Genomic DNA, 25,990 nt, shown 5'->3' on the forward strand with positions numbered 1-25,990 from the left:
AATAGATCTGTCCTGTATGGTTGGTACAGGATGGAGTGTAGATTGTATAATACAAGGTGTTGGGTCAGAACAGTGCTCATAAAAACGTGATTTTCTATTCAGCAACCTCTCCCTGCAGAAAACATCAACACATGGATTGTGTGGTGGTGTGATAAATACTCCGATCATCAATGTGAAAGGAGACAGCCATAGATCTTCAGCACTGAGTTCTTTGGATGGAGTTCCTTCCTCATGTCATAATGGATCAGAACATTGCCCAAGGTGTGATGCTTGTTACAATGGAGGATTTCCCACACAGACCAATGACAAATGGAGAGAAGAACTTACCGAACTGCCCATGCCTGTTGCAGAATCAGACCGAACATCTAAAAACGGACAAACCATTTTACAAAGAGCCCTAAGGTTCCTGCCTTTGTTACACACTGTTTTTGTCCCATTTTGCTCTCTGTTGGTGGCTGCTGACCTGTACTGTCATTGGAATGGAAGGTCATGGTGCCCTGAGAGTGGCTTTTCTAGTCTGTTATCTAGTGTAGCTTGTGACTACCATCCTCCAGTATGACTAGTTAATCTCAATGATAGAATAACATGTTCATATAAGTCATGCTCTCATTATTTCAGATCTGTTCATTAAAGAAATAACTTCATTTAAATCCCTCTTATTGATCTCATATACATGTAACCTATAACCATTTCTGACAAGTGTTATTTCAACACCTTCAAGCTAATATTTTATGGCAACTATCTATGGATAAAGGCTACAGAAAAGTTCCAATCTATTGTCACAAAATAGATATCGCCCTTTGATTCAGGATTTCCTGCTTTCATAATTGAAATGGACCAGTCCACAAATCCATGGAAAGATTCTAACTTTCTCCTTGTCTGTAAGGGTTTTGTATTTTGACATTTTAACCACTCTGAGAGGCTCTAAAATAAATATTATTGATTCACTGATCTTATAGCAGTTTTAGTTTAGACATACACGATAAATGTTTTTTTCTACAAATTATATCACGTGAGATTCTGTTAATGAGAAAATTGATCCGACTTTCAGAACTACTGTCCAACTCAATGTTTCAGGTTGCAAAAAGTACATGACGATGTTATTGTAATTTCATCGTGACATGACAACTAAGCCTACAGGAGGGGGTAGGTGGTTGTGACGTCTGAATTTGAGGAACAGGTAGGACCCCCCTACGCTTTATCCCCCCTACACTTTTTTGTAGTTGCTTGGGGATTATAAAAGGCTACCAGAATCATCCTAACCCAAACGAGAATCACTACATGGACATTGAAGTTCTCTCCTCATCTATGAGCATACCTATTTTGAATAAAGCCTTATAGACGTTTACATTATATTTTCTCTTCCACCGTTGAACAAAACTTTAAAGGTAAGCAGATTTAAGACTTCTTTATAAATGTTTGTTTTGCGACTTTCAACTTCTACCATTTTTAGGTTTTCTACAACTAAAATGTTTTTATATCTTGCCTTAGATGCAGAAGTCTATTGGAGTAGTTTGCATATCACTCATTTTCTGCGCAGCTCTGTCAGAAACAATTGGATTAGTGATTGCGGTAGGTCAACGTTGTATTGTATTTGGAAAAATGTTGTCTAAAATGCTGTGATTTTCTCGTTGTTTTAACTAGAAGTAGGCATAGGCTATTGCAAACAACATACAAATTATATTAACGTTTTAATGACTTAATTAACACCATAACGTGGCATTGAGAGAATCGAGTTATTGCAATATAGTTAAATTGAGCAATTGGCATTCCAAAAATGTAATTTATTAACAAGTGAAATACTGTAGTGTGAGGTGTGTGTTGAGTTAACTGATGAGTGAGTATACAGTGTGTATAAGGAATCTGATTTAAGCGTGTGTGTGTGTGTGTGTGTGTGTGTGTGTGTGTGTGTGTGTGTGTGTGTGTGTGTGTGTGTGTGTGTGTGTGTGTGTGTGTGTGTGTGTGTGTGTGTGTGTGTGTGTGTGTGTGTGTGTGTGTGTGTGTGTGTGTGTGTGTGTGTGTGTGATCGCAGGCTAAAGAGAAGCGAGGATGGACACTGAACAGTGCTGGCTACCTTTTGGGTCCTCGTAAGTGACTTCTAACCAGGGTTGGGGAGTAACAGATTACATAATGTAACGTTTCATGTAAGGGATTACAAAAAACGGTAACTGTAATCCGATACAAACAAAACATATTGTAATGACAGATACTATTGGAAAAATAGACGATTACTTTTAAATTCACAAAGGATGTTTGCGAAAAAATTATTTGACACTTCTGATTGCTCAATGACATTCAAATCAGCATCGAAAAAAGGCTCAAGTTTCAATTTGTTCCACCTGAGGGAGTCTGACCACAAGTCAGATGCCACTGTGATGACACACGGTGTTTGATGGATCGCGGGAAAAGAGCAGGAATAGGTTGTTGTAGGCTACAGTCCAAACATTTCTTCCAATGGTGCGACTGCTGTCGGCATCCAACGAGTATCCAATTTGAATAATGTTTAGAGGTAAGGATGACAGCAGTGGTGTAGTCTAGGGCGATACGGATATCACTTATTAATGATATCTACATTGCGCAGTGATGTGAATCACACTGCTGCTCTCATTTAGCGATTTGCGCCTTGCGGATTGTGGTTGTTGAGGATGGCTGTTCACAAATCTAAAAGTATATTTGAACCCAACAATGGTTGAATTCAATAAATGTAAGCTGCCTATCAATCTTTGTTTTTGAAACCAGTGGACAGCCAGTGAAAAATGCGCTCTTGCAACAGCTGCATAGTGCGGATCCCAGCCTATGGATAAATGTAGGGTTTTTATTGCTCAATCTAATCCATGCTGATTTAAAAAAAAAATCCATAGGCCTAATGGACACATGCTCAAACTCACACACTTTTTTTGATAGACTTAAAAGGGGCAATTTGTAGTTGCTACATCAATTTTTGGATTTATAAATGATATACTTTAATGTAAAGATGCAGTAGAAAGCGATGGGTTAGAAGAAGTATACATAACCAACACATAAAGTAAAATGTAACATCCATGTATGGCCAGCTATGTAAACTTTAACAATAATTTATCCTGCAATAGATGTCGTTCAATTGGTAACATACATTTTTGTCTTCTTCTAATGCAGTTTAAGGGGAATGTAATCTAAAAGTAACTGAATGTAATCAGATTACGTTACTGAGTTAGGGTAATCCAAAAGTTAAATTACCGATTACAAATTTCTACAGGTAACTAGTAACGGATTACATTTAGAAAGTACCCAACCCCGCTTCTAACTTATTAACAATATATACATGTACAGCCTCTCAATCACAACAGTCAACTCCTTTCTCCTCGTCTGAACCTCATATTTGTTTGCCCATTGTATACTTTTTCACCTTTCACCTGGCTGTGTGATGTGGCATGATGGTTTCCAACATACTTGTTCTGTGTAATTATTGGACTTTTAAGTTGTCATCCCTGACTATATCCACTATATTATAATATTTTGGAAGGTATCTGCTTTAAACAGGATAACCTATTCATTCCAAAGGTTAATCGATTCTTGTCAACAAAGAATGAGGATATGTCCTAAACTAGTTTAATTTTCAAACACAAATGCAATATGCAGTACCTCTGTCATATGCAACTTTGTACTTTTAACTGAGGATTTATTTAAATATCACATTTAATCCAATTTGTCTGCTGAATGCCAATGATGGTAAGTGGTTAACTGCACAATGTTAATTTAAATATCTCAATACTCAGTGTACACTACTTTATAGACACAGGTCAGTGTTGTAAGTTCAGGTAAAATGCCATCATCCCTGTGTTTCAGGTCGTATTGATCACCTAATACAGATAAAGGATAATCCCAGCGTAAGGGGGAGAGAAGAACTGCTAAGTCAATGTAAGATAGCTCCTGCAGGACATTGGAGTCAACGGAGGAATTGCTCTGTGACGCATCGCTCTGTGTGCTTATTTACTGTTTCCAGATTAAGCATATTTCATGTCTCATAATGTATTAAACAACCAAGCAGAGGTGTTTTATCACAGCCATGGTCCCTTTGTTAGTTTATTTTTCTACCTGTTTATGAATGATTAAATTGTCATACAGGAGCTTAAATCTCAGAAAGGCACTGTGAGAACAAAGACAATGATGCTAATGTTATTTTAGTATTTAATTCTACTTGATGTGTGATGACTGAGGCGATGGGTTAAGGTAAACATTCAAGGATTACAATTCAGATAATTAGTGCACTTACATGATTGTTCAGTCCATTTTTCCTAGCCGTCTTGACTTAAACCTCTATTAAAGTTGTGAAAGGGGAGTGGTATTGCAACCATTTTCTGGTCTGCACCTTGCCCCTTTGGCTATAAATTAAAAACATAAGCAATGTGCTCTCTGAGATGCACAGTGAATTAAATTACTCTCCAAACGTTCATTTAGCCTAGCTTTCTTGGTTTTTATTTGTATTTTTTCTTATCATGTGGTTGGACTGTTCCTTAATATTTATTTCCTTTTTAGGTTCTGTATCCATTCTCAAATGTGTATGTGCCTATCCTTCACTTATTCCATTGGTGAATATAAGTTGTAAAGCAATTCCGAGACTCAAGCCCTGCAGGTTGCTTTTCAGACTCATGACAGATAAAAGGAAAAAACGCACGCCCCTTAAATTACAAGGGTGCCTTGAGGCTTTAGGCAGGGCTGTGGTGTTTGTGCGTGGTGTGCAATGAAGGGGATTTCATCTAGGGAATGGGTGAAAGTCAGCTGTGCAAACTATGATTTTGTCTTGTTGTTCAGATGGCATCGATGGTCACCGGACGCTCAGTGACAAGCATGGCCTTGCTGGTAAGAGAGACATGCCCCGGGACTATGACTTCAAATCAGGTGAGAGGCTCTAACAGCCATGTAAAACCTGGGGCTTGTAGCCTACAGTTTATAGACCCTATGAGAGGGAGAATCCAACGTTCAGAGTGCTGCAGTACAGTAAGTCTGCTTTACTCAGTGTACGTCTTCTACACCTCATGAGGATCTCTAATTTTGCAGGTTCCTTGAGAATAACAGACGAGGATGTATTACACAATGTCATTGACTTCTTATCATACATGCAACTTAAAGGTGAGTTGATGTCTGTTATGAATGTTTAATTACAGCAAAATATATGACTGCGTACTCCATCAGGAGTTTTATTCATATCATAAACGGTTATGTTGACATGTTCCAGAGTAAAATGATCATATTTTGATGTAGTATTTACATTTGTAGTCAGATTCCTGGCAGTATATAGTTAAAAAACATATTTGGAACAGAACAACTTACTAGCATAGTACTGATCAGATATAACCATCTGACTGTACTCACTCAAATGTTTTTTCATCTACTTTCCAGAAATCGGAGCTCTGGATACCCTGCCTTCCTTGCTCACATCAGAAGAGATGAGTCAGCCCTAGTTCAACTTCAACATTCATTGATCTATTCTCATCTCTTCAAAAGCCTGCAAAGTACATTGTCTGTGCATATCCCATTATACTGGATACTGGTGTCATGATTTACAACAATCTCCTATACAGAGTAAACATGTTCCTATTATAATTTGAAAGAAATGTATTGAATAAAACTTTTTGAATGGCAAGACTTTTTTGTTTCTATATATTGATTATACAGTATATAGTTGTTCTATGCAAACAGTGAGATTACCTTAGAAAGTGCAACAACCCAAACAACTCAGATTTGTTTTTTAAATCCCACATTTAAAATGTCAAGTCTCCAGCTTCTCTCTCACGCCAACTAAATACAAAGAAATCAGAGATTGCAGAGCAACCTAACAGCATGATGTTGCAATTGTGCATTGTATTCTATGATCTCTGCACAGTGTTTTGTCCCAGTGAATTGTCGGCAGTACAACTGCACATTACACAAGTTACTGTTTCAAAGTTGAGCTTCACCATGGTAGCTTGTTTCCAGAGTTGTTGAAGAATCCTCCATGATGCTTTTCTGTCAGAGACAGCAAAGATGATCCTCCGCACTCAAATCCGCCTATTCCATAATAGACAGGAAATGCTGCATAACAGTCAATTTATTGAGATACACAGAAATATATTATAATGTATTCATATTAAGGACCCAATCATAAAACACCTCAACCAAGAGTATGAGACACTCACATATGGGCCACCTACATCAGTGCGCACCCAGCCAGGGTGAAGGGCTATACACAGATTCCAGGTCAATGGCCAGACAACTTGTCGCCATGTTCAAGGCAGCCTACATATGTAAACAAAATGAGATGGATAGGACATGTAATGACTGTGTACACATACAAACAGTCAGATTAATTATCTTCACACCCAAACATCCTATGGCCAATATTGCAACCGGAGATGATCTGTAATGTTTATATGGGCTCTGTTGAAAGGACAATTACTGTTGCTGTTCACCTTTGAGGTCCTGTAAGCATAGCTTTTGAAGGCTGCTCCGGCTCCCCAATTGGCCTTAATGGAGCCCAGTATGGAAGAGATGTTTATCACAGCTGCCCTATTGATCCCCATTACAGTGGTCCGTGCAGCAGCTGCCTGGAGCAATGGCAGAAATGCCTACAAGAGCCAACAACATAAACAACTCAGTCAAAAACATGACAATGTGATCTGGACAGTTACAATGTAGGTTTCTTAGATGAAGTAGGGAACCGGTCATAAAACTTGGGTATGTGAAGATCCTCTGTACTCCAACAAAATTAAGAGGTTTCTCATTCATGCTCTTCTAGGGGTGAAACAAATACATTTAGCATCTCAATGTGAAAAAAACTGTTTGCATGTTCTTCACAAAGAGGGCAACAGATGCTACTGAGCCAGATGTCTATGTGTCAGGGGAGAAGCTCCAGGTGGTATCCGATTTTAAGTACCTTGGCATCATACTTGATTCCAACCTCTCTTTTAAAAAGCATGTGAAAAAGGTAATTCAAATAACCAAATTCGACCTAGCTAATTTCCGATTTATACGAAATTGTTTGACTACAGAGGTAGCAAAACTGTACTTCAATTCTATGATACTCCCCCACTTAACATACTGCTTGACTAGTTGGGCCCAAGCTTGCTGTACAACATTAAAACCTATTCAGTCTGTCTACAAACAGGCCCTCAAAGTGCTTGATAGGAAGCCCAATAGCCATCATCATTGTCACATCCTTAGAAAGCATGAGCTCTTGAGTTGGAAAAATCTTGTGCAATACACCGACGCATGTCTTGTATTCAAGATCCTTAATGGCCTGGCTCCCCCTCCACTCAATATTTTTGTTAAACAGAAAACCCAGACATATGGCAGCAGATCCACAAGGTCTGCCATGAGAGGTGACTGTATAGTTCCCCTAAGGAAAAGCACCTTTAGTAAATCTGCATTCTCTGTGAGAGCTTCCCATGTCTGGAATACACTGCCATCAGACACACATAACTGCACCACATATCACACTTTCACAAAATGCTTGAAGACCTGGCTAAAGGTCAATCAGATTTGTGAACATGGTCCCTAGCTGTGTGTTGCCGCTTTCCATGTTGTCTGTTGTCTGTAGCTTGTGAGGTGTGGAAACACTTTGTTGCTTTTATGAATTTTGTTTTGCTGCTTTTTGTTCTATGTTGCTCTGTCTGTATGCTATGTCTTGCTTGTCCTATGTTGCTATGTCTTGCTTGTTCTATGGTGCTATTGTCTATATTGTAATTGTTTTTAATAACCTGCCCAGGGACTGCGGTTGAAAATTAGCCGGCTGGCTAAAACCGGCACTTTTACTGAAACGTTGATTAATGTGCACTGTCCCTGTAAAAATAAAATAAACTAAACTAAACCTTGGTGGCAAAAATAATAGAAACAGTATTACTCTCGAAAGTCGTCAGGTGTCACTGTCTTCAGATCAGCTGCGTTGTTTATGAGGCAGTTGAGCCCATCACCTCCCAGTATGGATGCCACCTCGTGAAATGCTGAGTCTATACATGACTGGCTGACAACATCTGATAACAAAGAGAGCATGACCATTTAAAACAAGAAACAAACCATTTTTGTTGTTGCTTGTTTTTATTTAAGAGGATAAGGTTTAATTAGCTAATGGTTATTTCAGTTTGGCATCTCTTCATGTTCTGTTGAGTACTTGAAACATAAAATTGAGCATGTAATCAAAGTTACTTGAATGTTTTAATTTAAAGAGAAGCCCTTTGAGGAACCTCAAGCCAAAACCCAATACAGTGCCTCTTGCGCCATCTGCTGGAATACTAAACATGGCACATGGATCATATCCCCAACAAAATAATGAATCCATCCGCATTACTCTGCGCTCTCTTTTATGTAATTATGTCGGCTATGCTACTCACCAAGCCGTACAATATAAACACCTTTGTAGGATTTGGCAATGTTATGTAGATCCCGATGAAGAACAACTTTTATCATGCATCCCTAGGTTTACAGTCAAGACATATCCTCACACGTGTATTCCCATTAGATGGAATTCATAAAACAAGTTGAACATGATATTCTCCTACTTGTGCTGCGGGGTGGTTTGCGCGCAGTCACTTATTGTGGTCGGTCGCTCGATGCTTCTAGCCAGGTCCTTCACCATTTGTAGACCAAGGCCTCTGCACGCCCCAGTAATTAGTACAGAATGACATTTTCAAAAATGTCGATTCATACTATTTATAATATGTCTATCAGTTTACTTTGTTTGATGATTAGGAAATATGATAGGCCTGTCCAGACAGAACTTTAGTAGCGTTACAATCTGAAGGTGTGGTTATAAAACAACCCGACTGAACCAATGAAGGGTGTCTGTCAGCTCTTCTTATTTCTTGCCATTTTTACAGAAAAAAATGTCAGTTTGACCTGCCTGTTGCCTTCTAAATGTGTCATTTTTATTTATTTAATTTTTCAGCAACTTTGAAAGAATATATAATATAATAATATATAATATATTTTATACACAGGTAGGGTGATTAGAGCAGGTTCAATTTAATTGTGGCATGAATCATGCACACTGATTTGAAAATACAAACTCATTTACAATTTTCACATTAATATTTAGCGTTTAAGCAATGCATTTTCGAACTGACACTGATCGCCCGCCATAGGACACTAACATAATATTAAATAATAACAAAGATCTATTCTATTTAGATGTGTAAAAACACAAAGGTCTTTGGCAAACCCCAAAGAATTAGTAAACTAATACAAGCCAATCAAAAATGATTTCCCTCTTAAATCAGTCCAATCCCTATTCACTACTCATTTAAATTATATAACATTATTACTAACCCCAGAGTGCAAATCCAAAACATCCCCCCATGGCACTAGCCAAACCATCGAACGCATCCATTTTGAAAGATGGATGTGGCTCGCACCGCCCCTCCCTCCAGTCACTTCGCCTCAGGAAAGGTTCTTCCACAGCTGACTGTCAGGTAAAGTTATTGGTGGAGGTAGCTAGCTAATACTAATTAGCTTTGAAACACCAGCATATTGTTATTTGTTGTGAACTGTCCAACTAATAGCTATTGGAACAAGAGAGGTCGAGAAAAAAACGTAAAATATTTATATGAATAGTATTGTACTAAGATAGCTAGCTACAGTAATTAGCTCAACTATCTATTCTAGCTATGCTAACGCTTAAAATCATGACGAAGGAAAGCTATATGTCAAATGTATTATTGAATGGTGAACTGACTGATTCTCTAGCTAATTTAACTGCTGCTTTCCCAAAAGCATCTTAAGGCTAAATTTAATCGTTAGAACCATGCTCATTGATTCTAACCATGAAGTCAGCCTAAAATGCATCTCTGGGCCAGTGTTTTACTAACTATCCAGGCTAACACCACTGTCACTGATTTATGCTTCTGTCAGGTAGGAGCCTTGTTTTCAGAATGAGTTGCCAAAACCAAAGAAGTTTGGACAATGGATCCGAAACCTCCGCTGTCTATTCCTCTGAGAACTATGGTCGCCACCTAAGAAAATTGGACGTCAACATTGATTCAGGCGATCACACTGACTTCAGTGTGCCAGGAGTGATGCCCCATTGTTCAGGTGGAGAGTGGTCAGGGTACAGCAGAGAAGCTGGGTCCAGCAGGATGGACCACCACTGTACCAACTACAGATTCTACCCACCTCCACATGATGCTGAGCCCTCACTCCCTCAATACCAATTTGCTACTCATGGAGATTATGTGCTCCCCCAGTCTAGCCCGTTCCATTTAATGAACCCCAGTTTAGCTAATAACAGTCATCTCAGTTCACTTGGTGGCCAGTGGTCATCTGAGGGCCCAGTCCACAGCAATATGTTGTCAGTAAGTGCTAATTCAAACCAAAAACAAACCTTAGAAATCACATTCCAATCCTCAATATGGGTGAGTTCGTATTGCAACGCCTGGCACCCCGAGTGGGTGGAGATTTTTTAAATTACCAATAGAATGGTCTAAAAGGTGCAAACCCGGGGCATCCGGCGATGCAGAATGTACTTACCCAATACACTGATATTTTATTGGATATTTTGACATCACTATCAATTATTGAGGTGGTACAGTATATTGCTCTATTTCAAGTTTGTGTTATGTTACATATTCATATTATTTTGTTTTGTCCAGGGTGAAATTTATGATGCTGTGGCGAGCATTTGCCCAGACAGCAAGGATGACCACGGACCAGAGTCCTATCGCAAACAGGAGACTATGGCCGAGCTAATGCCTCAGAATCAAATGGACATCAGTCAGTCTGTGAGAGGATTTCCAACTTACTGTCTGATGTGTACAAGTGTACATGTAACCTACAAATAATGTATAATGCAGGACCATATACAACCTTTACCAGAAAGCATTTATTTCATAAATTTTGCACTGCAGGAATAGACACATTCTTTGATTCATGTGATCAATGAAAAGGGGTTGATTGTGAAAAACAGGCTAAATGTCAGTATGACAATTTTAATATGCAGTCTTGCATAGCAAAGATAAAATCATATAAATTATCTAGCCTTGGAAACCTAATTGAATGGTTATTATTGAATAGGGCTCTCTTAGTCAAAAGATAGAGCAGTATTATAAACATGATCGCAATGACCTTACAAGAGTCAAATGGTGTGTTAGTTTGTGTTAAGCAATAATTCTAACGAGGATATGTGAAGGTCCTTTCATAACAACCATAACTCAAGATCATTACTGTGTGGATTCTCAGTGATATGCATATTTAGCTATGAAATGCCAGGCATTTTATTATAAAATCTCTGTGTTTCCGGTCTCTAGGCCAACGGGCCGCTCACTGTGTATCTACAGCACCTAGACCACCAGCTTGGGGAGAACGCCACTGTGAGTGTGTAATTGTTTAGCTGAGAGATGTATATAAAACCCACTGGGCACAGACTTCAATACAACATCTATTCTATGTTGGTTAAATGTAATTTCATTGAAATGACGTGGAAACACCAGTGTGTGCCCAGTGGGAATTTTCCACTGGCCACAGTTTTCCATCATCAACAACGTGTATTACCTTTAGGCACTACAGTACACATTCAATTCCACAATGAAGGCCTACTCTACAGGTGGACATGGTTCTGTGAGTGTGTAGCAGTAAACTGTAACTCCATAAGAGTACCACAGTATGAGTCATAATACCCATAACACCTAGCAATTAAACAAACAGGGAAATAGTTCAAATAGTTTTTTCACCATCCATTTTCCCATAGGGGATTTTAGAAACACTTAAATAATGGCTGTGTTTCGTGTAGGCTTACCCTGGCATGACGTTTTGATAACGATGGAAATCTCTCTCAGGGCAAGGTGACTTTTCAGTATATTTGCCTGTATTTACCCCCTCAAAATGAAATGCTAATTAGCTCATACAAAACTACAAATGCCATGATCTGGATGAGACTGTCGAATCAAGGCAAAGGTAAGAATCTCCGGATTAACTATCTAATGTTAACAACATTTACTAATGAATAAATAAGCAACATTTACTTAAATGGACAATTCTGTGAACTGTCTTTGGCAAGTCTTAAATTGACACAATGCCTGTTAGCAAAGATGTCAGCTAAACATTACGTACATAAACTTGCAGGGATTTGTAGTCTTGCATGATGTCTACTTTGATGTTAATTAGCATTTTCTATTCTCAGAGTAGAGCTGAATATATTGATAAGTCATCTTATCCGAGAGATTTACATGGTTACCAAAAAGTCACACCAGGGTAAGCCTACACAAAACACAGCCCTTATTTTAAGTGTTTCAAAATCCCCTATGGGCAAAAGGAATGGTGGAAAAACGATTGGAACCATTTCCCTATTTGACTGCTTGGTTTTATGGGTATTATGACACATCCACTGTGGGGCTTTATCTAGGTTGTGTGCAACATGAGTGGCCGAGGGCAGATGGTGGTAATGAACCATTGTAGCCCAGGTCAGATGCTCCACTCCCTGCCTCCTGGCCACCCTGACTCCAGTCCAGAGACCCACTACTACACCACATCCTCTAAGGAAAACTCAGAGCAGAGCTACTCAATGGGAAAAGGTTAGAGGCAGGCAGATCACGTCTTAGTGCTGTGTTGTTGACGTGTAGGCTACCATGAAGAATCTTGATCATCCCATACCTCATAGGCCTACTGTTGTTGAGCTGTTCTGGTTATTTGAATACATCTTCATATGTAAGCCAATATTGATGTATAAACTATTTAATCCCAGAATGTTTTATGTATTTTTAGATAAATATTCCTAGCAGGGTATGATGTGTTGTGCAGTATCGACACCAATCTCATTCTTCATGTACTACAGCTTCTCAGTCCTACCTGCCCTCTATTAGCCTGCCTCCCATTGGGCCCAACCACAGCCTCCTTTCCCCCAACCATCTGGTCTTCTCTGGTCCTCCTAGCTCTGGATACAGCTACAACCACATGCCTGCACCCTACTTCTCACAGGTCAGTAGCATGTCTGTCTCATCCTCAAGTCTCATGACCTGCATAAGATCAACTGTGGCTCTAACAATCAAAAAATGTGGTCCTTCTGTAGCTCAGTTGGTAGAGCATGGCGCTTGTAACGCCAGGGTAGTGGGTTCGATTCCCGGGACCACCCATACGTAGAATGTATGCACACATGACTGTAAGTCGCTTTGGATAAAAGTGTCTGCTAAATGGCATATATTATTATTATTATGGGCCAGAATGTTTGCTTTTACTACTGATAAATAACACTAAATCAACCATCAAACTTGAAAAGCTAAAAAGAAAAATGAACTTCATAACAATTGACCATGAAGTTGAAAAGTGACATGTATATGGTTGTCCTGCCAGTACCACCAGTATCCTGAGTATCCTGACTCCCTATGTCTGGTCCCTGATGGTCAGTCCACGGCAAGCAGTGTCTTACGGTAGGAACACTAGGGGATATGACAAATGGAATTTGTCCCGGTTTTCCATTAAAACGATAAGAAAAATGCAAAGTATTCCACATGAATCCACTTAAATACTACTTTACTAAAAGTCTAAAAGTAGACTACTGAAGTACAGTGGTGGAAAAAGTACTCCAATGTCATACTTGAGTAAACGTACACAATAAATGCTGTACATCAAATTCCCTATATTAAGCAAACCAGACATCTCGATTTTCTATTTACGGATAGAAGGATACACTTCAACACTCAGACATAATTTACAAACACAGTATTTGTGTATAGTGAGTTTGCCAGATCAGAAGCAATAGGGAGGGCAACCTGTTATATTGATATGTGTGTGAATTGGACCAGAACTCTGGCCTGCCTGAGCATTCAAAATGTAACAAGTAATTTTCAGGTGTCGTGAAAAATGTATGGGAGTAAAAAGTACATATTTTCTTTAGGAATCTAGTGGAGTAAAAGTTGTGAAGTTTCAATATGTAACTTTTTGGGCGATCCGACCAAATTCACATAGAAATGCTGGTTATAGATCTTAGACTTGCTTTCAATGCAAATTATAGAAGTGGTAAATCTGTTCTGTGTGTGTTATGTCTATGCTTCCTGTTCTTAAGTTTCATTTTTGTCTCTTTTGTTTTTGTATACTAGCTTCAAATAGCTGAAAATACAATATTTTTGGTTATGGAAAATATATTTCACAGTGGTTTAGATGTTACAATGATTCTCTACACTATACTTGCTTGTTTTGTCATATAAACTGAAATTAGGTAAACTATTCAAGTTTTTGCAACCAGGAAATGGAGAAGCGATTTCTGCATAGTGTGTGTTTAAGTACTTTACACCACTAGTGGCCATTTGCTGTTCAATAGTGATCACTCAAGTCTGAAAGTGTTTTGAGAAGGGTGTGACTGCAGGCCGCAATTCGGGGCATTCCTGCATGTGGGCAGTTTCCGCATCTGCAGAAACCCCTCTTTATACTTGTATTTGTCCATTTTTAAGCTATGACTGCAGTACTTAGGCAGGAGGAGGAGGCGCTCCAGTACAGTAAATGGCAGTAATTGACCATAACGTTGAATGCCAACGGCTACACACCAGTAGTGTCCCTCGCTCCTGTTCTGTTAACGATGCCGAGGACACTGTGTTAGCTTAGCCAGCTAGTCCTAAGGAGGACTCCGGGAGGCGGGGGTGACACCGTGTGCTAGCTAGCTGACTATGACACTGCAGATATTGTCATAGATCATATGGTCAGCAGGTCATGGTAGTAACTCTGCATCTTCTCTTTCACCTTGATCAAGTCTCAGTGGATCTCTATGGGACTCCAAATCCAAGAAGCCCTGCAACTGCACTAAATCTCAGTGTCTCAAACTGTGAGTTGTATCACAACCAGTGAGATATACAGTAGTGTCTTTCCTACTCTGTTATCTGTTATGTAGACTGACAAGTGTGATCTCACGTGTGAATGTTTGTAGAATGACCAACCAATGACTCAGCAATTATTGGGTGTGTCCTAAGACCTTCACTCATGTTATTTGCCATTGTACATTGTCATCATGACTGGTCTAATCACTGTGTATGCTGTCTTTGTAGTTACTGTGACTGCTTTGCTAACGGCGACGTCTGCAGCAACTGCAACTGCATCAACTGCTGCAACAACAATGAGCACGAGTCAGAGAGATACAAGGCCATCAAGGTACAGTGAAACACTTGTCTCATTAGAGTTTTTCCTGGTTAGGAACAACTCCTGTCCCTACTGATTACAAGTTGTCCATTCTGTGGCAGTCATGACATTTTGTCAGCCGATAATTGTCATGCAAAAGACTGCTGGTCCCATCGTAAATGTCCGTTAATTAACATAAACATGTTTAGTATTTCCAGGCCTCCACACATACAAGCCGCTGATGCGTCCCTTTGGAACATTTTTAAAAAGTATAATAAATCAATTTAATATACACCATCACAACACATCCATTCTATATTTTAGGCAGGTCTAAAGAAACACGATATGAAGAAAATGTATTTCAAAAGAACAGAATATGAGTTGACCTTCTGTATGTTATCTGGCTATGTGCCATGTCATAGGCTGTGGGCTTGTTCATTTAGCAGACAAGATATGCTTATAAGTCTGCTATTCTTTAATATTATATGATTTTATAGTAAGAAGAACATAATTGAACATAGCTGAATAAAATAGAAAGGATATTTTTCCCATTCCGGAATGCATCTTGTCACGAACCGGCTCAAAGCCCGTAACAAAAGGGAGACAACGTGGAGATAAGGCGTAACAAAAAATATATTTATTAACTAAAGCAACTAAGGAAAATATACAATGGTGTGTGTAATCAGTAATCAGTAGTGTAAGTGAGTGTTTTACATGCATGAATGTGATAATGCAGGGTGTTGAAAGATGCTGTCGCAAACAACCCAAAAACCACCAAGAAACACAACAAAATCCATAAAGGTGTCTGCATGGAGAGAGTCTCCTCCATGAATGGGGAAGTGGTGTATTTATCCTGGGAGACACCAGGCCTAGGTGTTTCCCATGTAGCTGACGACCCTCCCAACTCCGCCCACTAGCATCCTAATAAGGAAATAACAGAGAGAAAATCCGGCAGACAAAGTGGGAGGGTCGTCACAATATGAAGTGGCTATGTTGAGCGTAAAAGTGATCATTTGAAACAGGTGCTATACGCTAGGTTTAGACTTATTTGTCAACTTTAGACGTGAATGATACAAACCGTAGAATGTCTTAGAAATCAGAACATATATGGGCTTTATGATGTAACTATAGGCTATTGATGATGTGAGAAGCTTGCGCTCTGTTCGTTGCCTCAGGCTGCACACGCTGTTCTCTCATCAAGTGTTCATATTATTTTCACTATTCTCAATTTTATCTTGTCTTTATTTCGATTTAGAAAAAAGAAACAACCAGCGTGTTGCTCTTGCTAGTATCACTGTTCTTTTTTTAAGCTCTACACATCGGCCTCAAGAGGACAGTGACACTAGCAAGAGAGGCATGCAGCTTCTTCTGTCATGTTATTCAATTGTTACCATACACCTGCAACAAAGATAGCTTAAATGTGCGAGTGCCTTTTGAATTTAGAATGGCCCATTATCAGATAGGCAGGGGGAAAAGACGTCAGCAATATGCACTCAAATAGCGAGTGGAGCCCCCCGTTGGTTTCTTTTTCAATCACGCTGTTAGGCTTCTCCAGTTATTTCACTCCACCGCTGTTTGAGGAGCATGCACACTCTCACTGTGCGACAGGTGATATTCCATCTAAACTCTGTTTGCCATGGGCTCTCCAATTATGTTCCTGCAGCTACCCCGTGCTTAATTTGGGAAACCAAGTGAAATCTGTTCGGGAACATCGATGTTTTCACAACTAAACATATTTCATTAAACTTTTGACAGCCCCTCTCTGCTTGCTGGAGAGAGGAATTGAGGAGAGAGAGGAGATGGAAACGCACAGTGGTGAAAATGCCCTGTTCAAAATCAAATACTAATTCACTGTAATTGTAGGCTAACCAGCCTACTCTGTAGCCGCCCTGCACAATCAATGAACCAACAGCATCACCTAGTCCTGTAGGTTCTCTCCCAGACTCATGGATAGTAATGTTGGAGCATCGCATAAGATAACCAGTCCATCCAGTATGCATAATAATACAGTCCACACAAAGGTGATTACTATAATCTTTACATTTTTGGAGTATAGGCTGGACCAATTATGTACAAAATAAATCTTTAAATCTTTTTTTTGTTTTTGTATGTTTTTCTGTCATGTATGTATGTATTGAATAACAGCACAATCATTATTTTAAATCGGGATTTTCGGGATTGGGCTCATAGGCCTATGCGTATACATAAGCTCTAATATGCAAAGGGATGTTTTGAAGTAATCATCACCTTAGAAAGCACAGTCCATTTCGTTGTGTTAGGCTTTAAAACAACATCCACAATCCATTTCGTTGTGTTAGGCTTTAAAACAACATCCACAATCCATTTCGTTGTGTTAGGCTTTAAAACAACATCCACAATCCATTTCGTTGTGTTAGGCTTTAAAACAACATCCACAACTACCATGTTTTACACTCAGTTTCAACTTATTGTTGAACTTCTTTCTTCGTGTTGATCAAATCAAAAAATAATAATTTGTTATTAACTGACTTGCCTAATTAAATGGAATAAATAAATAAAAAATCGAAAAACATTTTATTTGTCACATGCGCAGACCTTACAGTGAAAATGCTTTAAGAAGTGTTAAGTAAAAAATAGAAAATAAAAGTAACAAATAATTCAACAGCAGCAGAAAGATAACAAAAGCGAGGCTTTATACAGGGGGTACCGGTACAGAGTCAATGTGCGGGGGCACCGGTTAGTCAAGGTAATTAAGGTAATATGTAGGTGAAGTTAAAGTGACTATGCGTAGATAATAAACAGAAAGTAGCCGCAGCGTAAAAGCGGGGTCTTGGTAGCCTTTTGATAAGCTGTTCAGGAGTCTTATGGCTTGGGGGAAGAAGCTGTTAAGAAGCCTTTTGGACCTAGACTTGGCGCTCTGGTACCGCTTGCCGCGCGGTAGCAAAGAGAACAATCCATGACTAGGTTGGAGTCTTTGACAATTATTAGGGCATTCCTCTGACACCGCCTGGTATAGAGGTTCTGGATAGCAGGAAGCTTGGCCCTGGTGATGTACTGGGCCGTACGCACTACCCTCTGTAGCACCTTGCGGTTGGAGGCCGAGCAGTTGCCACACCAGGCAGTGATGCAACCCGTCAGGATGCTCTCAATGGTGCAGCTGTAGAACCTTTTGAGGATCAATGGACCCATGCCAAATCTTTTCAGTCTCCTGAGGGGGAATAGGTTTTGTCATGCCCTCTTCACGACTGTCTTGGTGTGCTTGGACCATGTTAGTTTGTTGTTGATGTGGACGCCAAGGAACTTGAAGCTCTCAACCTGCTCCACTATAGCCCCGTCGATGAGAATGGGGGTGTGCTCAGTTTCCTGTAGTCCACAATCATCTCCTTTGTCTTGATCACGTTGACGGATAGGTTGTTGTCCTTGCACCACACGGTCAGGTCTCTGACGACCTCCCTATAGGCTGTCTCATTGTTGTTGGTGATTAGGCCAACCACTGTTGTGTCATCAGCAAACTTAATGATGGTGTTGGAGTTGTGCCTGGCTTTGTAGTCATGAGTGATCAGGGAGTACTTGAGGGGACTGAGCACGTACCCCTGAGGGGCCTACGTGTTGAGGATCCGTGTGACGGATGTGTTGTTACCTACCCTTACCACCTAGGGGCGGCCTGTCAGGAAGTCCAGGATACAGTTGCAAAGGGAGGTGTTTAGTCCCAGGGTCCTTGGCTTAGTGATGAGCTTTGAGGGCCCTATGGCGTTGAACGCTGAGCTGTAGTTGATGAATAGCATTCTCACATAGGTGTTCCTTTTGTCCAGGTGGGAAAGGGCAGTGTTGAGTGCAATAGAGATTGCATCATGTGTGGTATGCAAATTGGAGTGGGTCTAGGGTTTCTGGGATAATGGTGTTGATGTGAGCCATGACCAGCCTTTCAAAGCACTTCATGGCTACAGACGTGAGTGCTACTTTCGGTAGCCATTTAGGCAGGTTACCTTAAGTGTTCTTGGACACAGGGACTATGGTTGTCTGCATGAAACATGTTGATATTACAGACTCCGTCAGGGACAGGTTGAAAATGTCAGTGAAGACAATTGCCAGTTGGTCAGCACATGCTCGGAGTACACATACTGGTAATCCGTCGGCCCCTGCTGCCTTGTGAATGTTTACCTGTTTCATGTCACTGGGCACCTACTTTTTAGTCTAACTGTTTGCCAGCCCTGCCACACCCCATGAGCGTCGGAGCTGGTGTAGCACATTGAGGTGAGTTTTAAAAGCACGATACTGTTTTGATGAGTGTTTGATGTGATTTTCGATTGCATTGCATAGATGTCAGTGGTTAGAGGGACAATAGAGCCCTAAGTTCCAGGCCATTAGGACCTGATGGAGGGACAATAGAGCCCTGAGTACCAGGTCATTAGGACCTGATGGTTGTTAGTGAGTTGGGTACAACCAACGCATGTCCAGAGTGCATGAAAGGAGATTAGTTGATTAGTCACATGGAATTTTGTTTGCCGGTGTGCCAATGATATGGTCACCACACCAGTGCTAGTCATGTCTTGGAACAACTGATGAAGTTGTTGAGAGGACACCCATAGTATCTGCCTGCTGTCATTGCTGACAGGCACTACACTGCTTGAATGAACTCATCAGGGTTTGTATTGAACCATTTATGGATTCGCCCAAGGTTAGAGGGTCAGACTATTAGGGGAGTTTGATGGCTCAGTGAGCCACTGGAGTTGCCGGCAGACAGAAAGACAACAGCTTCAGTGGACCAGGGTTCCCCTACACCCGTAGAAAAAAGGGTTCCAAAAGGAACCTTTGGCTGTCCCCATAGAACACGTGTTAAACTCATTCCACGGAGGGCTAAGTGTTTGCGGGTTTTCGCTCCACCCTTGTACTTGATTGATGAATTAAGGTCACTAATTATTAAGAAACTCCCCTCACCTGGTTGACTAGATCTTAATTGAAAAACCTGCAGACATTCGACCCTCCGTGGAATGAGTTTGACACCCCTGCCATAGAATAGCACTTTTGGATTCCAGGTAGAACCCTCTGTGGAAAGGGTTCTTTATGGAACCCAAAGGGGTTCTACCTGGAACCAGAAGGGTTCTCCAATGGGGACAGTCGAAGAAGCCTTTTAGGTAGAATATTGTTTTGTGTGTATGCTTTAGTGTTAGTCGGTATCTTTCATCTTGTAAGTGAAAAATATTGTCAAAGTCAACTGAGCTAGACGTGTAGGGAGTTAAACATAAATAATGTTTAATTATTATTGGTAGACTGCTTTCTATGTTATTTTAAGATTGATAAACATATACTTTTCCTGAAGATTTGTCTGGACAGAAATCCCGAGGCATTCAGACCAAAGATTGGAAACGGGAAACTGGGAGAGATCAAAGGACGCCACAACAAGGGCTGCAACTGCAAACGCTCAGGCTGTCTGAAGAACTACTGCGAGTGCTATGAGGTATATATGGATAAAACATTACTCTGTTTGACTTAAGAGGAACCTGTAGTGTCAAGAACTGCAACGCTGCTGGGTTTTTCATGCGCTACAGTTTCCTGTGTGTATCAAGAAGGGTCCACCACCCAAAGGACATCCAGCCAACTTGACACAACTGTTTGAAGCATTGGAGTCAACATGGGCCAGCATCTGCTAAATGGCATATATTATCTCTGTGGAACGCTTTCAACACCTTGTTAGAGTCCTTTAGGCTGTTCTGAGGGTAAAGGGCACTGCAACTGCAACTCAATATCAGGAAGGTGTTCCTAATGTTTGGTAAAGCCAGTGTAGAATACTAGTCTGTAACAGTAGTGTTTCTATTGTCCCATACAGGCCAAGATAATGTGCTCATCCACCTGTAAGTGTGTGGGCTGCAGAAACTATGAGGACAGTCCAGAGAGGAAGACCATGGTGTGGGACAGCCCTGACACCACCTTCTACAAGAAGGCCAAATGTGACAAGGACAAGTGAGGACATCTAAATTAATTCAATGTCATAGATTTAGTTTTCGAAAGCAATCATTCCCTGCATTCTGTCCAACTCCCTTACCCCCCCCACCCCCCAGGTTTAGTCAATTAAATAATGAATTGTTTAAAAATCATACTAAATTTATCCTAAACATGATGGCTTAATAAGTAATTGACTAATTGACTAGGAAGTAGGCCATGAATGAATATCTATGCATATGTAGTGTAAGATGATTTTCATTTCTCTTGACAAACAAATAATTTAGTCTCTTCAGGACTTGCTAATTGCATTATGTTGTTGTTGTAAGGAGAGGAGAATGGTCTTCTCCTTCCTTCTTTTGTTCACTGTTGGTCTTTTGGCTGATAGGTGTCCTCTGTCGTGCATCACGCTCGACGTCGTGGAAGCCACATGCGGCTGTCTTCTGGCGCAAGCAGAGGAGGCTGAGAAGGAAGGCTACACGCTGTGTCAAGCTGAGAAAATGATTTTGGAGGAGTTCGGCCAGTGTTTGACGCAGATTGTTCGGTCAATATTTAAATCTACTAGCTCGTAGATAGAATCTCATGTAGGACAAGTTGATTAACATTTTGGATATGGTCTGTTCTAGACATGATGACATTTAAACTGCCATTTTTTATCAACATGTTTATTAACAAGATGTTGTGAATTGTGTATGAATATGTATTTATTTGTTACATAATTGATTTATGCATGTATTTATGCGTTAATTTATTTAAATTATTCACTCACTTTAGTTTAAGTCTTAGAATGGAGGACAGTTCCATCAGCTTTGGGTCATATGTCATTGGTTTGAAATATGAATAAAAAAAGTTATTGTGAACAATTCTTTCCATTTCTTTCATCCTTTCTTTTTAAGCTGCAGAAAGAACGTTTAATTTTATGCAAATGTCCCTGTTGAGTCTCTGTTAAAATACAACATCCAAATGTACTGATGAGCATTCTGTGAAAATAAAATATTAAATTCCGACAATGTGATTAGTTTTAATGTTTCTAAATGTCTGCAAATAAATGATATGCAGAATCTTTAAAAACAGATCTAAAGATCCAGGATACTCTAATTGTATTGACTTTCATTATGTCAATTGAGGTCTTGACGTAAGCTTTTTGTTTTTGAGCTAACATCAACAGCCTTCCTAGGAGAGCTCCGAGTACCTGCAACAGTTGTCTCACACGGGGGGTACTATTGAACCTGAGACCCTGTTGCGATCCCTAACAATAAAAGGGGACAAGAACATTGGCCCAATCACAGATGGTTTGGCTTGGCTGTAGACAGGCAGCTCTTTTGTAGACATGGTAAGTATTAGATATTACAATTTTGAGTATTTTCAACAACAAAAAAACAGGCTATAAGGAGAAGTAATATGATGTTTATTTATTTGTAGAGGTCAAGAACAACGATTCAATGGACTTGCACAATCATTGTGATTTGGTTGATTGTGGAATCACATGCTCAAAAGGTAAAGAATTTTATTAATCTTGTTATTTTCTGAACTGTTTTTAAGGAACATGTATTAATATACTTGTACTGCTAATGAATGCAGCAACTACAGCCATGTGATCTAAATTAGTTTATCTCTACGTTGTTCGACAGATTAAAATGAATCCAAACCGCTGGGGCCCTCAGTCAATGATGTATCTCAAAGGAAAATGTAAGTTTAACTTCTGGCTCTGCTTCCATGTCTTGAGGGCATTTTTTTTCTTGTCACGTATTGCTTCCCAAAAGCGATCGATAATGGATATTGTATTTCATGACTTTCAGATGGCACAAGAGATGTTCCTGACTATGATGACAGTGTTTACAAATCAGGGTTGAATGGCTGGTACACACTTATTAAAGGTTTGTCTTCATTTTATAATATGCCAAATGTGAAATGGTTATACAATGTTGTATATATTGAACATCATTGACAGACTTTAGTAATGTGAGATTGACTACGCATTGTCATATTCCAATTTTGACCATAGGGTTCCAAAGGTTGAGGCCACTGAATTTCAGAAAACCCAGAAGACTTCGAACAACTAATCCACAACTTGGAGTATTGAAGATAGATGGATATTTTGAGGTTGAAGTAGTTTAGTTATGGGACAATTTTACCTCAAAGAATTGTCTTAAAATGATGAAGGCTTAAGTATTTTTTCATTTACTTTTTCACTGCTGACATTGTTGATATGTTCTTTATATGATAAAATGGTAGTACTTTGTGCTGTGTAAATTTGTACATGTTCTCTTTAAAAATGTATTGCTTGAAAATTTCAACTAAAAATGACTGAATATTGTAATAAATTATTCAAACGGCGAAGATAATGATCCTCACGTGTCTGTTGATGTTGCTCTGAGTGCTCACAACAGACAGACACGTAGTAAGCATCTGTATGTCTAGCACAGACGTGGACTAAACTGACCATGAACTGCACTAAATTGTTAACAAACGTCCTACACTTGTCATTTGATTAAATGAGACTAGCTTCAGGCTGTTCTTCAAACAGCGTTTAATATTATTATAAGTTTATAGAGCAGCTCTAGTTCTTTCATATCTAGGAACACCAAAGGTGTAAGGGCTGTGGATCAGAAAGGAGCCAGGCAGGGAGTACTAATGTGTTTTAGCATAGATCCTTCAGTTATTATTTGGCATTTCCTGCCTAAAGATTCATGTTTATACAAAGAACAGCAGTTGAACTTCTCCATACTATTTGTGTTTATTAACCCATCGCCCAGTGATACACTATATATACAAAAATATGTCGACACCCCTTCAAATTAGTGGATTCTGCTATTTCAGCCACACCCGTTGCTGACAGGTGTATAAAATCGAGCACAATCTACATAGACAAACATTGGCAGTAGAATGGCCTTACTGAAGAGCTCAGTGACTTTCAACGTGGCACCGTCATAGGATGCCACGTTCCCAACAAGTCAGTTTGTAAAATGTCTGCCCTGCTAGAGCTGTCCCGGTCAACTGTAAGTGCTGTTATTGTGAAGTGGAAATGTCTAGGAGCAACAACAACTCAGCCACGAAGTGGTAGGCCACACAAGCTTACAGAATGGGACTGCCTCGATTGCAAAACTCACTACTGAGTTCCAAACTGCCTCTGGAAGCAACGCCAGCACAATAACTGTTCGTCAGGAGCTTCATGAAATGGGTTTCCATGGCGAGCATCCGCACACAAGCCAAGCGTTGGCTGGAGTGGTGTGAAGCTCACCGCCATTGGACTCTGGAGCAGTGGAAACACGTTCTCTGGAGTGATGAATCACAAATTCACCATCTGGTAGTCCGACGGTCGAATCTGGATTTGGCGGAATGCAGTAGAACACTATCTGCCTGAATACATATTGCCAACTGTAAAGTTTGGTGGAGGAGGAATGATGGTCTGGGGCTGTTTTTCATGGTGCGTGCCAGGCCCCTTAGTTCCAGTGAAGGGAAATCTTAACCTTACAGCATACAATGACATTCTAGACGATTCTGTGCTTCCAACTTCGTGGAATGACAATGCCCCCCATACACAAAGCGAGGTCCATACAGAAATGGTTTGTCGAGATCGGTGTGGAAGAACTTGACTGGCCTGCACAGAGCCCTGACCTCAACCCCATCGAACATCTTTTGGATGAATTGGAACTCCGCCTGCGAGCCAGGCCTAATCGCCCAACATCAGTGCCCGACCTCACTAATGCCCTTGCTCTCCACAGCAATGTTCTAACATCTAGTGGAAAGCCTTCCCAGGAGAGTGGAGGCTGTTATAGCAGCAAAGGGGGGACCATCTCCATATTAATGTCCATGACTTTGGAATGAGTTTTGGACATGTAGTGTATGTGGCCGTTACCAGGGATATTTTGTGTGACATTGATAAATGATGAATTATAAAGTGTGAAAGTCATGGTGATTTTATCAGCTATATTTGCGGTGGTGTGGTCAAGGTAAATGTGACAACAAGCACAGCAGCATCATCTGCTGGATATGAAGATTCTCATACTGTACACACAGCCTCACAATCAAACCCTAACCATAGCCTAACCCTAGCTTCGTGTCCACTTATCAGTTGAACCTTAACTTAAGCCTTAAAGGAGAATTTTGCTTTTTTTACAACCAAATCAAAACAAAATAATGTAAATGTCCTGTTGTAAAGACAGTTCAATCACGTGTCCAAAGACAGTTCAATCACGTGTCCAAAGACAGTTCAATCACGTGTCCAAAGACAGTTCAATCACGTGTCCAAAGATAGTTCAATCACGTGTCCACGTAGTGGTCTGCTACGGTACTGTAGGTGGTCTTCCAAAATACACTGAGTATACAAAACATTGAGAACACCTGCTGTTTCCATGACAGACTGACCAGGTGAGTCCAGGTGAAAGCTATGATCCCTTATTACAGTTTTTCTCAATTGCTAAAACACAATTTCTGAAACCTTGCTCCATTTCCTGAAAACATTAAACACAAAACCTCATCTTCCAGCACTATTTACATAACCTCTGACTCCTCTCGCAAAATGAAATATTCGCCTCAATACAGTTTTACCAGTGTTCAAAATCAAACACGGCTCTCAAATCATAAACAAAGTGATCAAAATGATATACACTCTCAAGCAGTCAGTAAACAATACGCCGAAAAATAGAAAACACATTGTTCAAAACATACAATTCTCAGGGAGAAGTACATTTTAAATAAATAAAAATATTCATATTTTTCCGTCAGTCTTTTGATGAACGAAAACATGTTCTATCATAGTAGCTCAAAATTGATCAGAAATTACTACTCTGCTTTGCTCTTTGCAATTTTGTTTTTTGTTCTTCCTCCTCCTTGTACCCCTATTTTTACAGTAGTGTACCCTGCATCTCACAAACTTGTCCTTTGTCTCTGTGATACTGTAATTCTTGTTCTTTGTTGATATGAACCTGCAACCAGTCGAAATCTATTGAGCAGTCAGTACTGTTAATAAATGGAAAGCACAATGTTCAGGGCCATACAATTTGTCTATTGTACAGTATACAGC

The 25,990-nt window shown here is 40.0% G+C and overlaps 2 protein-coding genes and 2 long non-coding RNA genes across 9 annotated transcripts; 3 read left to right on the plus strand and 1 right to left on the minus strand.

Annotated features, from left to right (window-relative positions):
- Positions 1-1,251: 1,251 nt before the first annotated feature.
- LOC124038287 (galanin peptides-like) lies at positions 1,252-5,618 on the plus strand. Of its 2 annotated transcripts, XM_046353960.1 has the most exons (7): positions 1,252-1,388; positions 1,492-1,572; positions 2,033-2,087; positions 3,826-3,897; positions 4,792-4,878; positions 5,038-5,109; positions 5,380-5,618. In XM_046353960.1, the coding sequence occupies exons 2-7, from the start codon at positions 1,492-1,494 to the stop codon at positions 5,439-5,441; spliced, it is 429 nt and encodes a 142-aa protein (XP_046209916.1). In that variant the 5' UTR covers positions 1,252-1,388; the 3' UTR covers positions 5,442-5,618. The 2 variants fall into 2 exon arrangements, with proteins under 2 accessions (XP_046209916.1, XP_046209925.1); XM_046353969.1 differs by lacking the exon at positions 3,826-3,897.
- On the minus strand, positions 5,163-9,328 carry LOC124038295. Of its 2 annotated transcripts, none has more exons than XR_006839337.1 (5): positions 9,280-9,328; positions 7,859-7,988; positions 6,429-6,584; positions 6,156-6,255; positions 5,163-6,027 (listed from the first exon to the last, which is right to left on the minus strand). It is a non-coding gene; the product is annotated as an uncharacterized LOC124038295 (long non-coding RNA). The 2 variants fall into 2 exon arrangements; XR_006839338.1 differs by having other exon boundaries at positions 5,163-6,051.
- tesmin (testis expressed metallothionein like protein) lies at positions 9,207-21,824 on the plus strand. Of its 4 annotated transcripts, none has more exons than XM_046353920.1 (12): positions 9,207-9,422; positions 9,866-10,301; positions 10,599-10,727; positions 11,253-11,315; positions 12,347-12,515; positions 12,776-12,918; positions 13,291-13,367; positions 14,684-14,755; positions 14,976-15,078; positions 20,345-20,482; positions 20,852-20,985; positions 21,353-21,824. In XM_046353920.1, the coding sequence occupies exons 1-12, from the start codon at positions 9,349-9,351 to the stop codon at positions 21,534-21,536; spliced, it is 1,722 nt and encodes a 573-aa protein (XP_046209876.1). In that variant the 5' UTR covers positions 9,207-9,348; the 3' UTR covers positions 21,537-21,824. The 4 variants fall into 4 exon arrangements, with proteins under 4 accessions (XP_046209876.1, XP_046209885.1, XP_046209897.1 ...); XM_046353929.1 differs by having other exon boundaries at positions 9,295-9,422; positions 9,862-10,301; XM_046353941.1 differs by having other exon boundaries at positions 9,422-9,543; positions 9,862-10,301.
- Positions 21,825-22,370: 546 nt separating this feature from the next.
- LOC124008552 lies at positions 22,371-23,108 on the plus strand. The gene is made up of 4 exons (XR_006834116.1): positions 22,371-22,461; positions 22,596-22,653; positions 22,764-22,841; positions 22,970-23,108. It is a non-coding gene; the product is annotated as an uncharacterized LOC124008552 (long non-coding RNA).
- The last annotated feature ends 2,882 nt before the right edge of the window (positions 23,109-25,990 follow it).

The sequence above is a fragment of the Oncorhynchus gorbuscha genome, linkage group LG01 (assembly GCF_021184085.1).
Source record: "Oncorhynchus gorbuscha isolate QuinsamMale2020 ecotype Even-year linkage group LG01, OgorEven_v1.0, whole genome shotgun sequence".
Lineage (NCBI taxonomy): Eukaryota > Metazoa > Chordata > Actinopteri > Salmoniformes > Salmonidae > Oncorhynchus > Oncorhynchus gorbuscha.